The sequence below is a fragment of the Alligator mississippiensis genome, chromosome 2 (genome assembly GCF_030867095.1).
Source record: "Alligator mississippiensis isolate rAllMis1 chromosome 2, rAllMis1, whole genome shotgun sequence".
Lineage (NCBI taxonomy): Eukaryota > Metazoa > Chordata > Crocodylia > Alligatoridae > Alligator > Alligator mississippiensis.
Window position 1 is genome coordinate 28,666,220 of NC_081825.1, and position 17,216 is coordinate 28,683,435.

At 36.5% G+C, this 17,216-nt stretch overlaps 1 protein-coding gene across 1 annotated transcript in view; it reads left to right on the forward strand.

Moving 5' to 3' along the window:
- STX18 (syntaxin 18) overlaps positions 1 to 17,216 on the forward strand; it is a 113,577-nt gene that overhangs the window by 52,086 nt on the left and 44,275 nt on the right. Inside the window, exon 2 of the mRNA XM_006277408.4 lies at positions 15,956 to 16,023. Coding sequence (XP_006277470.1) covers positions 15,956 to 16,023 — 68 coding nt within the window. The remainder of the gene's footprint in view (positions 1 to 15,955; positions 16,024 to 17,216) is intronic.

Genomic DNA, 17,216 nt, shown 5'->3' on the forward strand with positions numbered 1-17,216 from the left:
TAATACATTGTGTATGATATGTTGGAGGACTAAAAGTATGTATCTGTCCACTTATAGCTTCAGGTGAAGTTAGTGTGTGGGTAGAAAACTGTCACAGATTTGATCATAAAATCCATGGAAAATAGACACAAAAAACCAATTAAGGCCATTTCTCAGTTATGACAGTGTTCCTCTTTTGTGTGTTCCAAGGCCTTTTCAGTTATATTGCAATTTTTTTTTATCATTTCCTTTGGGAAGTGCTCTCAATGCAAATATTTCTGGTTTTTGGCCTATGTTTTTCTCTCTCTGCCTTTATTTCATTGAAACTATCTATGCTCCTCTATGTGAACCTAAATGATTCCTTTCCTGTGAAAGAGCAGTAGATAGTTATGCTCCCCTTATTTTTAACAAGGCTATAAATATTTTAATTCTTTTAATCTTACATTTCCTTTTTTGAAGTACAACTTAGATTGAGTTTACAGAACTACTACATAAAACCTTGTAAATTGTTCCATTCCAAGGTGAAAACTGTTTTTTCTTAATGTATTGTCATTTTATAGCCATGCTCACAATATATATATTTCCCAGTTTGTGGTTACTTCTTCTCTGTCATGCTTAAGCTCTTTGTTGTATTAAAAGCACTTATAAAGCCGTTTTTATGCTGTCTACTCCCTGACCTCACAATGTAATTGTTGTTTCTCATGGCTGTTTTACATCTTTAAAAGAATTCCTTTATTAAACACAGCTTTTTATAATTTATTTTCCTGATGGCCACTTTTTTGAGTAAAGTCAAAATGCAAGAATCTGAATCCTCTGTTAAAATTGGTTAAGTGGGTACAATTAAGTTGTAAGAAGCAGCCCATCAAGCAAAAACCTATGACAGTGTACAAAACTATCTGTTCAGTAAAAAATTACCAACTTTCATTTGGAATAGCAGTGTTCTGATTTTCATTAAATAAATGGTGTTTTGTGCTATTTTGTCTAAACTCAAGATTAATTTCTATGGTTACAGGGGATATAAATCTCTAGATTGCTTTTAAAAAGATTGTGTTTTTTCAGCAAGGGTTGACAAGCCTCCCTTTAAGAGAAGCTATTACTTAATTTTACTTTCCTAAGTTTAAATACATAAAAATATTTGTAATGGTACCCCAAAGGCATCATAAAAATGTAAAATAATTATACTCTAAAATAACCAAAATTACAGGAAATAGACATTTAAAAAAAAACTTACTGGGATTCATGGCTTGGAAGAGGGGAGAAATGAAGCGTCATGCTGCATTGCTAAATTCTCATGTCAGGCATTCTTATGTTCAGTGATTTAAAAAAAGACTTTTTTGCTATTAGTTATAGAGATATTAGGATTGATTTCCCCTTTTAAATGCATCAAAAACTGTGCTTTACTGATGCATATTATATAGAACTTTCAAATCCTTTCTTTGAATGAGTCTTGCTGCTGTTTAGGGGAAATTACTTGTCATTTCCTTTTCTGAAGATACTCTCACGATAGGCCAAAATAGCTACCAAATACACCTGGATAGATTTAATCTTTAAATTAGACTTGGGAAGTGAAGAAACTATTAAAGTTATTAAAGTAGCTTTTGTGTGGGCAAGTGTAAGGGTCTGTGTCAGCCTGCCCACTGCATGTTACTTCTCGTGGAGCTGCAGTTTATTTGCACGCAAAATATCTTCTCAAAGGCTCTTTACCTACTGCATTTCTACCATGTCAGGCAGAGGACTTGTAAGTTGAGGTGAAGCATGGTGCCTTGATAGTAAGCAATGAGTTGATACAAGGTTTTACCTTGATAGAGGTTTGGCCCTCTGCTATAGAGTTGTGAGCCAATATTCTTGAATATTTTCAAGCAATAAGCTTCTTTTATTTTAAAAGATTGGCTTCACTGTCTGCTGGAACCAAAACAACCTTTTGAAAAAATTTTTTTCAAAACTAGCCTTCTTTTCAGGACATTTTTTTACATAGCTGAGACTCCTGGAGTGTCCTTGTTCCCTTGGTAGGGAAAACCATAATGGCTTTCTAATCTCTGTTGAACATTTTCATGGATGGAAGTAGATGAAAAATCAGCACAAAAAAAACTTCAGAGCAGGTACCAGTGTGCAAACAGTCCTTTAAAAGAGCTGAATCCTAATTTAAGAAACAGCTGGTCCGGCAACCCTAAAACATAAGGTAGTAGTTAGCCATGTTAGCCAGAAGTCAGGCAGAAGGCAGGGTAGAAATGCTCCTTATAGACAAACTGAGATAAATATATAACTATATCTATATTTAGTTACTCTCTAAGGTGCATATCTACCCTGTCTCCACAGTAAAATATGTCCAAGCACTGAAGCAAAAGTTCCCCACGCTATGTTTGCTGAAGTATGGTAAATGGCAGAATATTGAGGCAAAACCATTACTGCTGCAGCAGTACAGAGGTATGTCGATGCGCTCAAGGCAAAAGCCTCATGTAGATACTGAACTAGAGCTGCTTAGAAGAGAAAGATGGGACCAAAGTTACTATGCGATTGTCACTGATACTTGGAGAATGGCTTATGCAGTAGCTAATGTCACAGAGCTCGTGTGTGCATCTCTCTAACCAAACTGAAGAACAAACGGATGGGGATGTTTTGAAGGTATCATTTAACACTTGCAAGGAGAGGGTGCCCGATATCTAGGAATGTTTTTTTTTTCCCTTTTATTCACCATTTCTGTTATTCCCCTTGCTCAAAAGTCTAAAGTTTCTTTAGCTGAGAGTGAAGATCCTACAAGATGATATCCGTAGTGAAATTATTATTAAGTATTTGTGGTGAAGTATAATTAGTGTAGTATAGTGTAGCATTTGCGTGGTGTTACAAAGATGGCCTTGTGTGCAGGAGCATAAAAAGTGACAATTTTGCTCATTTGAAATATTGTAAGAGTTATTGTTTTTTTTTATCTACAACATTCTAAATTCAAAAGCTAATTTATAGTTGCAATCTGTTTTGATGCAAAATTTCATGAGTTTAAAGATGCTTGATTAAGTTCTTCTGAAAAGCAAAATCCTTTTTTTTTTTTCAGCTGATTATAATGTCATAATGCCACGCCATTTTTATTTGAGACATGGTATCATACACTCTGTAACCACTCTTTGTTGTGGTTTTAAGTTACCGTTCCCTTCCATTGAAGTCAATGGCTTAAATGCTTATTGACTTCAGTGGTAACTCTTCATTGTCTTCATATGTAAAGTTCCAATTATACCAAGACTTACGCATGTGCTTAGCTTTATCTACTTTACTATGCGAAGCCAGTAAGACTCTTTTTATGCACTGCGATTTGTTCCACTGAAGTCAGGGGACTACTCCCAGTACATAAAATTAAGCACACAAGTCACAACAGATTGCACTGATAGGGTGTATCTTGGATTCTAGATTTTATAATGAACTTCAGAAAAGAAAGTACGTTATTACAGCATGTGAGTTAAATGTGACTGTAAATGCTTTCATGTTTTAAAACCTATTTGAGTCAAGAATATTTTTTGTTAAATGAGTTTAGACTGTGAGAAAGAAGGGGGAAAGAAAATACCTCTTTCAAAAAGGCACAAATGAAGTTTAATGCAGTTACTGAAAATATTGTAAATGGAGAGTTTTCAGCAGCAGAAGTACAGGCCAATTATTTCAAATATGCATTTTGACCAATTTGCTTTTATCTCTCAACCAAAACATTCCCCACAATTGTTGTGGGGTTTATATTTTAGTCAATGAGGTTTTGGATGATTGTGTGAAAATATAAATGTTAAGGAAAGTTATGATTAGAGTTGGACAATAAACAAGAAAAAACCAATTGGGAAGTTCTATTAAAATCAGATGTGGTATATACTTTTTCCTTAAAAGTGCCTGTTGCCATAGAGAGAGGAGATGGAGACAAGTAAAGCTGAAAGCTTGGAATATTTCTGAGTATGTGACATTTTCCACTTATTTGCTCTAGGGGTCAAGACATGTTGCTTATCCCTTTAATTGATTGTTTACTGTGCATTTTCAGAAAATTTTCTCATAGTTTGTGTAGAAGTGGATGCCAAAATAATTTATTCGATTAAGACATTAAAAGCACCCCTAAATTAAAGTAAACACTGTGCTTTTTATGTTTAAAGTTTTGAGTTGCTGTATTTAAGTAATTTTAATAAACAAGGCATTATTGCTGTTTTTAATATTTTGTATGTTAGAAATTCACAGATTTTCTTTTTTATGAATGCACAGTTAAACTATTATTATAGTAACCTTTGACCTTAAAATGTATATGCTGAAGCTGTGATTTTTTTTTTTTAACACAGTTCTCAGGTTTGGTCTTGCATCAAGTTTTTAAAGTGCTGCAAAATAAGGACCCATATTCTTCAGAATACTGAGTACCATCAGTGGGAATTGAGTATTAAGAAACTTTTATGGGATTACAGGGGTGTAGGTTGTACCCATGTTGGTCTAAGGACATAGATCAGATTTACCCAAAGAACCTTTTATGAGATTAGGTCTTTGCTGCCTTCAGCATAGTGAAATTACATTTACAATCAAAATAGTGGTATGGTTTCACTGTTTTGTTTTGTTTTTTAATATCTTGTTTAGCATATACTGTATAAAATCTTCTTGATCACTTTTTCGAAGCAGTTTTTAAGAGCAATATCTTAAAATTACCTTCATAGACTAAGGTTGAAGGTGAGTTTACTTCTGCAAAATGTTTACCTATAATTATGCAATAACCTAAGGGGAAAAAGTTGAAATGGTCAAATGCATATGTACCATTTAAAGAGTTTAAGTATGTTAAAAATATGAACTGAGAATAATATAAATCAACATCAATGAAATGATTTTTGAACCATCTACAAGACACATAAATGTATGCTTAATAAAAAAACTAGAACATGAAAAATGTGTTTCATTCCAAACTAGTCTTTCTTATTATATGATTACTTTTGAAATGATCGTGATTTTTGTCAGTGCAAAATGAACTATTTTCTACTATCAATATGGCATTTGTAAATTTAACTTGTCTTTCAATACAATTTATAATAATCAGATAGTTTCTTTATTCACTGCTAAATGCTGTCTGTGCTTCTCAGCAATCTATGTGAGGGCTTCATTTTGCCTTTGCTTCAGTGAACAACAATTTTGGAAATACTCCTTCAAACTTTTTATATTTCTGTTTTCTTCCAAGAGAAAATATTTGAAACACATATACAGTACATGTATAGAGTAGATGATACCAACACTTGACAACTGCATTTTTGTTGTGTTTTAAAGGTACGTGCTAAGTGTACTTTAAAGAAGAGATTGAAGGAAACGTGTATGCATGTTTTTAAGATAGTCACATTTTGAAGTATGAATCTAGGTTTAACTAGGCATTTGAATATTTTGTTGGTAGAACTCTTTGTATTCTGCCTTGCAGTCTCATATGCAAAACCAAGAGCTGAACTTGTAGATTGTCTGTATGTATTTTTTCCAAGAATTCTTTTTTTTTCAGTAAAACTCTATTAGACAAGACTTATGTGTTTATAGTTTACTTGTTTTATTTTAGAACAATTACTCCCATCACACTTACTAGAAGTATTGTTTATAAAACAAAGGTCTGCTCTAGAATATGTATGCTACATTATTAATAAAGTAGTTCTAAATTATGATCTGCCTTTTAGACTTTCCCTGTGGATTGTGGCTGTTGTAACTCATTTAGTGATGTAAAACAGAAACTGAACAAGGTAACAATTTTCATGAGATTAGAGGTAGCCAGGCTGACTGTCTCTGGGCTTTCTGCTACCTAATTTAAGTGCAGAGCCACCCCATGACTATTGTTTAGCTATTACTTGCTCTTTTTGGTTTCAGATTACAAGAGCAATTGATCTGCATGACCTATTTTAGGAGTTTAAGCAGTGCAGTATAACCCTAAACCAAATGTATACCCTCAAGAGACAAATCATTTGACAACTGGGCAGTTGTCATTTTGATGTAATATACTTTTTCAGGAAATTCAAATAGGATAGCACCACCTAATGGATTAGAAATAATCGGTTATCTAAAAAATTACTGAAATAACACTGGTTTCACACACCACACTGACAATGAAAATTCAGAACTGAAGTTGAACGTTTGGATTTAATCTTCATTGTATGTCACTGCACCTAGGAATTGTATTATTTGTAGTAATTTACATACTAACCTCAGTTTTTGGATATGCATACATAGAATTATAGCTAAATGTGTTTGAAAATCATTCCCAAATCTCAAACTTTAAATTGTAAATTTTGGTATTTATACATTCACTTCCCAGAATGCCTCATAGTAGAGCTTCTGCCTGCTCATCATAAAGTGTTCAATATCCTTTCTTAACTCCTCCTTACAGACAGGATACCCAAGGGCTTGTGCAGAGCTACTGTGCAATTTTAGTATGCTTTTTATTGCACAGTTAAATTGGCATTGTCCTCTGATGCAGTTTAACATTTCTTAACTGCACACTTTTTGATCTCAAGAGAAAAACTCCCATGTGAAACATAGTGTTAAGTTGCTTGGGCCCCAATCCTGCAGAAACTTACACATGTGAATTCAATGGGATAACATTGAAATTTAATTACTGGTATATGTCCTTTGCAGGATTTGGGCTTTGGAGGATAACTTTCAAAGGTTCCTAACTCTATCAAATCAGTACCATGTCTCAGTTCAAGACGTCTCAGTGAGAACTTTTTCCATACTGAATTTCATCTTTCTAGTTGTAAGCTGTTCCTGCTTAACAAATTTTGAAAAAAATGTACAATTTTTTTTTGTATTGGAAAATGTTTATTGGTTTTTAAACTCTATAAACTCCTAGGTCTAGGTTGACTTCATGTTTCAAGAAATGCTCCCTTTTCAGCCCAACCTTGGAAAACTTCTGGCATAAAGGTGAAAATTTTGAAAAGTTACAGGCACTTGAAAACAGTATTTTAAATAGAAACTTATTGGCAAGTTTTAATACAGCTGCTGCTGTACTTTCCACAACTCCTGAGGTTGTAGTATTTTCTGACTACTGTGGGAAATTCACAAAACCTCAAAATAACTTGGTACCAGGCAATGTAAAGGTTTGAAGTAAATATAAATTCACTATAGGAGACCAAATAAAAACTAATTTTAAAATATTACAATTTTAAAAATTCTTAAATGGTTTGCTCACTTGGCAAGAGTAACATATGCAACAAAGTTTCTGTGAATCTTTAAGAGTTATTTGCTGTTTAAAACATTTAAAAATTCGGCCTATTATTTAGATTTCTAAATATGGAGATATTAGTTTAATGTTAGGTCCTTACAACATCTTGGTTCTAAATTTTAATTTACAGCTACAATCCATGGTGATGCAGCTGCCAATGCGTAAAGCAGTAAATGTAGAACATGTGTTATAAAAAGACTCATGCAAAAGCTCAGCATTGTAAAGTTTGTTTTTTAAGTATCTTCCTTTTAACCAATTGCATCTTGACGAGCTATACAGTTCAAATGTAGTTAAAAGGTTAAACTTTTATTTAATTTTACATGATAAAACTTAACAAAATGCTACTTTCTATACTTTAATTAGAATAACAAAATGCTACATTTTCCAGTGAAAGTAACTATTCAGTGCTGCAGAATTCTTCCTGCAGTGTATTATGGATACTAACCCCAGTTGTCATAACAAAAAACAATGCTGCTATTTCTTGTAATAAACTTTTGCAAATTGGAATCTACTGTTTTGTGAGTAATCTACTGTTTTCTCCGTTGTGAGAAAAACTGAAAGTATGCATGTATTGCAATGATACTAAAGAAAACCATATCAAGTTCTTTAAGCCCTAACTATATGCATCTTTAAGTTAGCTTCTTTTATACATCTTATTTGCAAATGTTCTGTTTATATCTGTTTTCATTTGAAAATGTGTCCCACTCCTGAGCATAAGAAAAATCTAAAACTAGAAGAACATCAGCTACTGTTAGTGGAGGCCCCAAGTATAAATAAAGCTGTGCTTGCCACCTGTGATAGCAGATGGCAATCGTGCACAGTTTCCTTTGTGTTGGACTGTACTAAATGCAACATTTGTTTTATATTTTAATAAGACTTAGATTCATTTAAAGGGAATCGAAACATACATGTATACAAGATGTTATCTAAAATGGAGATACAACATTTAGTAGTACACTTGGTTCCTGGTGTAATTTTCAAAAGCCATTTTAGAAAGCTTTTTAAATCTGAATTTAGAGAATCCTTTTTACTGGCACAACACTGAAACTTTTGATGCCATCTAGTGGAGGACAGCTACATTTTTGCTCTCAAGAATCGTGTCTCTTTTTTTTCCTCAAGTTTTCTCTAATATAGTTGCCCTTCAGAAGTTTTAAATATTACTATGATTTAAGCATTGAATTTGTTGTTTAAAAATCAGATTGGGTAGAAATGTATTATAATTTTTTTATTGGGAAAGCATTTATCTTCAGATATTTGAAATTGATTCTAATTTATTTGTGTATTTGATTTTTTTTTTTAAATCTCACCCAGAACATAGTATAAAAAAGATCCAAATGTAAATAAAAATTAGTTCATTAGGTGCTTGCATGTTGCAGAATTTTGATACTGTATTATGTATAGGTTTCTTATTAAATTGTTGATTCTGATCCAATAGGCCCTAAATATTTGTAGAATCATATATATGTGGCTTAGTCTGTGCGTCTGTCTGTCCGTAATGCTCTTTAAGGGCACTGGAAGCCTGGCATGGCCAGGAGGGCAGAGGGAGGAGCCAGCTGAGGAAAAGTGGGAGCCAGGCTCTCAGCCACTGTGAGGCTACTATGAGAAGAAAATTAGATGCATAACGCCATCAAGAAAGTAGCCTCACAGTAGCCAGGAGCCTGGCTTCCGCTTTTCCTCAGCTGGCTCCTCCCTCTGCCCTCCCCACCGCGCCAGGCTGCCAGCACCCTTAAAGAGCGTTACGGATAGACACACTGACAGATGGACTAAGCCCTGAGGACCAAGCTACACGAAGAAGGTGATTGTACTTGAGGTGACATCAAGACAGTTGTGCAAATGAGTCCCAAGAGGAGGCTGCTGTGAGAAGACAATTAAATACATGATGTAATCAAGAAAGTCATGCAAATGAGTCCCAAGAAAATGCTGCTGTGAGAAGACAATTAGATGCACAATGCCATCAGGAAAGTTGCCATCAAGAAAGTCACCATTCATCTGTCATTCTTGATGGGCAATTTGCTAGTCATTTATATTAATCTTCCTTGCACTTCATGTAATAGTGTAGTGCCTACAGATGGCTAAGAGCACGTAGCACTATGTTATTTTCAGTGAAGGTACCTTATCTTGGTATTTCCCCCTTGGTTCATCAAGATTTGGATTTTTTACCTTTGTCATACACTTTAAGGCACCCAGATCTACAAGATGGACTTAGGTGCCTAAAGTGGGACTTAGTCCACAAATAAAATCTTTAAAACCTTTGCCAAACTCCTTAGAAACCTGAAATCCCTGAGTGCAGCTCTGTGTATGCCCAGAACAACCACCATTTTGGCAGCTCTCAGTGGTTCAGCACATACCTAAGCCCTTTCAGGATCAACCTAGGCTTTTCTTTGCTTAAACTCTCTAAAGAGCTTGATCCCATAGGTATGCTTCAAGCCTGCCAACCACAACCTGACAGAATTAGTTTCTTCACAAAATTGCTGGTGGAGGGGAAGATAGTGATGTTAGGGCTGCAGCTTCTGAAGTCTTGTGACATAAGACACATAATCAAGTAAGTTTCTTGGCTCTTGTAGCAAAGGAAAGCGTGAAAACATGATGCTGATATAACTGATGTAGCAATGCTGGCCTTAAACTGAAGCCAGCAAGAAACAAGACATCTGAGAAGGATGAATTCTGTCATACATCTCAAGGAGGTGTCAGCTATACCTGGAAGTATAGTGGGAGGGTGGTCATTCCTGTTTCAGCTTAACCCATGTAGCAGGAACAAAAGTGTTCAGAGAGCAAGTGGGTACAGAGGGAAGGAAGGAAGGTTATTCAGGTGTTACCCTAGATCTCTCTAATGTGCTTAGGAGGCCATGCTCTTAACCCTTCTCTTTTGGTGGGGTGTGGGACATAGAGAAAGTTTACTTCTATAGACAAACAGGTGCAGAACCATGGCGGGGGGGGGGGGGGGGAGAGGGGTAGTATTGTGTGTGTTTGTGCCAAGACCTCAGATTGCCTTAATACAGCCCTGATTAAGATGGGTGGTGATTGATGGTCTGAGTACATTGAGTGTGAGGAGTTCAGAACAATTTTATTTTTGTTGGATAAAAAATTATTGGAGTTTGAAAGAGGGCACCAGGCCTACTCCAGATGAATAACCATCTCAAGATAGATATTAAAAATAAGCAGAATAAATAAGGAATGAGGGGTGGAAAAGGGTAGATCAGCAAAGAAATCTGTCTCTCAGAAGTCAAAGGTGGTAGGATAAAGTAAGAATTGCCAGAAGTCATGCTGAGTTAAACTTTGGAACGTATGTAAAAAAGATGGCTCTTCAACTAGATACTTAACTATTGTGACAGGGCCAGATTCCCAGGCCTGGTCCCAATACTGGCCCACCACCTGTCTATGGGCAAACCATCCACCTACCTCCTCTGCCACGCCTTGTTGTTAAATAAGTTCATAGATGGTACTAGGTGGTAGGCTGCCCTTTGTGTGCCCTGATGTCAGGGGTGGTTCTTGCATGACTCTGACCTTCCCTTATCATGTCCCATGGCTTGCATATGACATACAGTTCATTACAGCTCTGGCGTGTGGTGCATCAAACTTAGTGCATTGTTAGGTCTCTTGCACACGGCCCTATTCAGGGCCACACTCACTCCACCCCTCTCTAACTAGGGCCTCTAACACTCTGCCTGCTTTCACCAGACCTCTCTCACACTACCCTGTTTCTGGGTCAAATTCATGCTGCCTTGCTCCCTTTGAGTGACCACATAGGCCATCAGGCTTAACTCTCTATTCCTTGGCCATCCCTGGCACAGCCTTTTGGGTCTCTCCCATGACCCTCATCTGCATGTTGGCTGGGCAGTTAGCCAAACTCCAGGATGACTCTGCCCCTAGCCCCTAACTGGGCAACTCCACCCCTTCCTTGGGCCAACACTCTGCCCCCACGCTGGGGCCCCAGGGTCTTACACCTCTGTAGGCTCAGATCCCTCTCTCTAGGCATCCCTGGCCTCTACTCCACCCTCTCACTAGGGCCTGGGGTCTTGCACCTCCTTTGGGCTCAGGTGCTTCTCTGTAAGCATGCCTGGCCCCACCTCCTGGATCTTATACCCCTATGGGCTCAGGTGCCTCTCAGTAGGTGTGCCTACCCCCCACCCCTGGCCTCATAATAACCCACCAGATGGTGGGGGCTGGGGTTAAGGCGCCCCTATCCGCTTTTCACTGGGGAGGTAACTGGCCTGGCATTTCTTGAGGACTCCCTCACCACAGGGAGTCCCACCAGGCCCCCGTTCCTCAGCAGGGTGCAGTTTCAGGTCATGGCCAGGACCAAGAACCTCTTGCCATCCCCATAGCTCCTGTCCTTCCCTCCAAGATGTTCCAGGAGTCGCAGCTCAGCCAGGCATTGTTACTCCCTTGGCGGCCAGCAGTTGGGCTCTAAAATGGCCGCCCTCATTAGGCACCTGCCGGCTGCCTGCTTCCAGCCCTTAAAATGACAGACACCTAAAAGGTGCCCTGTCACACTGTATACATAAAAAGAGAACAGCAAGAATGGGAAACTAAGAAATCGGGGCATGGCTGAAGAACTAAATATATCCTTTGCTTCGGGTTTCAGTAAGGATGATGGTATCAATCATGGGGGCATGGGCAAGATTCATAATGAAAATGAGGAATAGGAATAGTTACCACAACTGAGGTGGAAGCAAAACTCAGATGTTCAATGGACTCAAATTAGCGAGCAGGGGGTGGATAATCTTGAATTTAGAATTCTGAAGAAAGTGGAAAGTGAAACGACAGGATCAGTAGCTGGTTGTCTTTAAGACATCTGCAAGTCTGGGGTGATTTCACATGATTGGAGAATAGCAAATATTGTCCCTATATTGAAGAAGGAGGGGAGGATCAGTTAGTTTGATCTCTGTGTATCTACGGCTTTAGAACAAATTTTCAAGGAAAAAATTAATTATATCTAAATGAGAGAAAAATAAAATGCAGCCCGGGCTAACCAATCTAGATTATGTCAGATTGATATTTCACTGATAAGGGAACTGATTTATCTAGACAAAAGGAAGATTGTAGTAAGCCATTTCAACTTCAGTAAAGCAACTGTCACACAGGAAATCTGGGGAAGCTGGTGGAGATGGGTATTCAAGGAATTATAATGTGTTAAAGAACTGTCTCAGAGGGAGAAAGTAAAAGATGGCATTGAAAGGCAAAGTATCAGGCTAATGAAAGATTAGTAGTGGAGTTCCTCAAGAATCAGTCTTGGGACTAGTCTTACTTACTATATTCATTAATGACCATGGCACCAAATATAGGAGTTTGCCAAGAAAATTCACTGATGATGCAAATCTAGAAAGTGGCATTGGTTCAGAGGAAGAATAAGATATACATAAAGAACTGAACAACCTTGAGACTAGAATAATAACAATGAGATGAAATTCAGTAGGACATGATTGCATACACTTGTGGACTAGTAGCCAAAATTTCTGCCCTCAGCTTGGAGCTTGGGAACAATTGAGGAAAACGGGCCTGGTGTTACTAATTGATCACAGGATGACTATGAGCTGCCAGTGAGATTTCATGTTGTATCAGATGGGAAATATTCTGTAGAGAGAGGGAAGTATTAAGGCCATTTTATAATACAGTGGTGAGCCCTCACTGGAATATTGCGTGCAGTTCTGTTTGCCCATGAACAAAATGAACTGAAACTGGAGCATTTGCAGATAAAGTCTACTAGGATGATCAAGAGAATGGAGAACCTATTATATGAGAGGAAGCTAGAAGAGCTCGCCTTGTTTAGGAAGCAAAGGCTGACAAATAAATGATGCAGTTGCTCTCAATGTATTTATAGGCATCAAACACAAGGGAGGCTGAAGAATCAGTAAAGACAATGTGGATATGAGAATAAATTGGAATAAAATGTATTCACATTTAGGCTGAAAATTGGGTTTCTAACTCTTAGAATAGTGAGGTTCTGGAATAGCCTACCATTGCTCTGGCATTGGGTTAAAAAATAACTACCTTCAAGATGAATTTTAGTAAATTTATTAAAGGGATTACATGATGTGTTGACTTCAGTAGCATGGACTTGATGACCAAGGAGGTTCTTTTCAGTCTTATATTCATGGAAATTAATTTATTGAAATTTTGTACATGATATTAAGTAAGAACATTTGCTAGGTGTTTGATAAATATAAGTAGGTGTGGCAGGATTAAATTTTTATTGCAATGAAATGGATGTTTCAGACCAACAGAGAGAATAGTTCTATTCGTAATAATTGAAATTTATAGAAAGGAGACTATAACAGGGAACTTTTACCTGTGTTAATGGACAGTGAGAAAAGAGAGAAGAAGAGACAGAGGGTGGAGGGGTTAAAAAGGAAAACAATAGGGGCCTAATTACTCATCAATTAAGCAATTAGCCGCTCCTTCTGGCCTAATGACTCATCTGTCCTAATGACTCATCAATTAAGCAATTAGCTGCTCCCTCACAGATGTGGGAAACAGGCCTGAGGAAGATAACAGGCTTCTTAAACAAATGCCTACCCAAAGCCTAGAGGGGGAAGAGTATACCAGGTCTCTAGGGGGGCAGGCCACAGTCTTTTCCCCTGTTCCCACAACTCTGGAAGTACATCTTCCCTCCTCTTCTGGTCCCAGCCTGCCCAGCTTTTTCCTGATGAATGTACAGAATGATTTAAACCATATATGATTTATTGATTTATGTGTATTTATTTTTTGTATATTTTGATGTGATTTTATAAAGCTTTTAAAAGTATACTCTCATTACTAAATTGTTTGCCCCCCACACTGCTAATTTTCCCTAATCCTGAAACTTTAAATAGATACAAATTGAAATAAATACTCAAAAATAAATATGGGAGATAGAAATCTGAAGTTAGAAACAGTTATAATGGTGTCAGGGCAAATTAACAGAAGTAGCATTGCAAATGAAGATGAGGCAAAATGGGTGCCAGCACAGTTCAACAATGCAAAAACAGAATTTTAACTCAAATAGAGTACTCTGTGTGTGACCAGCTGAATTACTTCTCTTGCTACAGTCTTGTCATTCTGCTTCTTTTCATTCTTTAAACCTTTCCTAACCACAGTTTGTTAAAACATTCATCACACAGTAATATTAGCATTGAGACAGATTATATTTATTATTTTTGCACATCTCCTTTGCGTCTTTAGAGTTTAATTTGTGTGTAAATTTAAATGTTATGAAACAGATGGTTAATTTTACACCTACTCTCTTTGTAATGTTTTCTTGCTGCCTACTTGGGTTGCCAGTCAGCACCCGCCCTCAGCAGGTCTGTATTAAGGCAATCTGAGGTCTTGGCGTAAACACACACAAACTAGAGAAATTTTTACCAAATAATGCAAAGTCTGAGAAACAGCAGTTGGAGAAGAGGTTAGATGTATGATGTTCTTTAAAAGCATAGATATTCCTGTATAGTGAGGCACACTGACTTTCTTGCAGTTATACAGATAGCCAAGTCTTTCTGCAGTGTATTTTTCCCCTTGTGCTTTTTCCAGAAAAAAAATCTTTTAAAATTTTGATGAAATAAACCGTTTAGTATATATACACTGTTCTGTATTATTTCCCTCAGTGTTTTGTGTGATTAATCAGTAGGGACATTTGTATAAAAACAGGATTTTAGGAGATGAGCAGTTTCTGATTCTTATTTCCCCACAAATACCATAAACCTGTGTTTATGACCATTGCATTGTAAAATTCCTAGCACACTTTTAGAAACTGGATAATTAATAAATACTATTTCTCCATTGAAAACTGTGTCCTACATACAAATATTATATACTTAAAAAAAATAATTCTGAATTGTATTTAAGGCCCAGTTTTAGAAGTTTGGAACATTACTCCTTGGGATGTCTAAAACTGTATTAGATTTCCATCTTTTCCCTAACGTATTTTGCACCTTGTACAATTCAGGCTCCTTAAAACATGGCTTTTTTCTATTGGTAAAATGTTTGCTTCCTACCTTTTCTATTTAAATGTGCTTTGTGGCAAGCAAGATATAGAGAAAGCAAATGGATTCATGGAATGAGGAATGTCCAGTAAAATGAAAAACAGTTTTCCTTCTGTATGCATAGCACACTGTGATGTGTTCACATTCTCATAGTGATTGTCAGATGGTAGAAACAACTTGGTATGTGTAAATTCTCTTTGAATTTTGGTAGAGATTAGTCCATCTGGACAATAAAGTTGTCAGTGCAAAAATAGAAAGCTGAAAATATTCCAGCATAAATCATATCATTCAGTTTGCTGCTGCTTTCCTTTTTTTAAAAGGAGTTGGTCTTAAGATTGCTATACAGTTTAGTTTTTAACACTTGATCTTATGGATATATGTAGGTTATTTGTATTTTGAAAAGAAGACCTGCTAAAGAAGTGAGGCCCTCTCTTTTTTTTTCTTTTTGTATAGTTGATTTTCCTTACCAGCATAAATTACATTTAGTGCCTAATGTAATCTTTCATATAATCTTTCTGGATATGTGTTTTTTCTGAAAGCTGAGGTCTCACTAAATATAAGTTTCTTAGACTATTTTTGTGTATTAATTCCTTGCATAATTAACAATGAGAATTAACTAACTACAAAAGGGAGTCTGTATAAATAACTTGTGTGGACCCTGCATAACTGGACTATTAAATGTGTAATAAATACATTTAGGTAGTTTATAGTTTAAATTAACTGGAAATATACTAATCTTTGAACTTATAAAATGGAATAAAACAGGGGCATACGTTTAAAAAAAGCCTGTTTTAGCTGATTGTGGAAGTTAATGGTTTTTTTATTATTTATTTAGATAACTAATATTGGGAAACTGAAAGATTTTCTTCTGCAACATAGAAAAGACTACATTAATGCTTACAGGTAAGTTTGTATTGCATATTTTAAATCTTTATTTCCAGATGCATAAAGTAGAAAGTCTGTTTACACAGTTGCCTTTTAACGATAAAATATACCACTTCCTCGTGGTGTTGGGCCCCAGCAGGCCCAGAATAAAAAAAAAATTACTACTACTAAGTAGTTGGTTGATAGTCTGAGCAGAGACATAAACTCCTACCATCCCTCCAGTTCATTATCAGATTCTGTGAAGGGAATTCCAGAGCTGAGGAACCTTCCTGAGAACAGGAGACCATAACCTCCGTATTTCTTTGCTTTCTTATATTGCAAACTTGAAATGTCAGATCTGGTTGTTTGAACTTATGGGCAGAACAGCTTTGATTCTTCCTTTAAATTGAAGTAAGAAACAGTTGAAGTTCTTGAATTTAATTACTAGCTAAGCACCCAGAAAACAGGATTCTTGCCTGCTTCAACCCTCTTTACTCACGAGATTGGACCTGTGAGGAGAAGATGAGGGATGATATAACATGCAAATTTGGGTTGATCTAATAAAAGATATCAAATTCACCCAAGCAACCTTGTCTGCCTAACATGCAAATTTTACATTTTTGATATTTTGGTAAGTCAGGCCAAGACCTGCCAATTTAATACTGTTGCAGATTGATATGTATTTGTACTGTGTATGCAACAGTCTACTGTATAGAAGACTGGTTTGGAAAGTGTTGAATTAGGATCTCCAATATGTCTACATTACCACTGTAATCAGAAGTTAAAATGTTCAATTTAAGCTGATTGATGGTTAGTTATATATATTTAGTTAATTTCTTCTTAAAGAAAGTGATTAATGGTGCACTGATTTTTAAGACTGTAAACAACATTTTTTCTCTGTAACCACAGTTTTGTCTGGATTTGAGTTGCCTCCTGTTCATATCCTGATTTTGGCAGGAGTCAAGATAAACTAATCAGACAGGATGGTAATACAGAGATTTAAAGATCAAGTTACTGAAACTTTTCACTCCCAAGCCATCTTCTTTCTCTTTCCCCAAAGGATATTAGGATAGTACGCTTCAGGATTCCACCTAAGAAAATTCTAGGGGTAGATGAACCGTCCTCCAGGGGTGTTTTCAGAGCCTTTCTGTAAAGGAGGAACAGAGCCTCAAAAATTACTCCTCCATGCAAGGATTGATGACTCTTTTGTAATACTTCATGATCATTGTTAT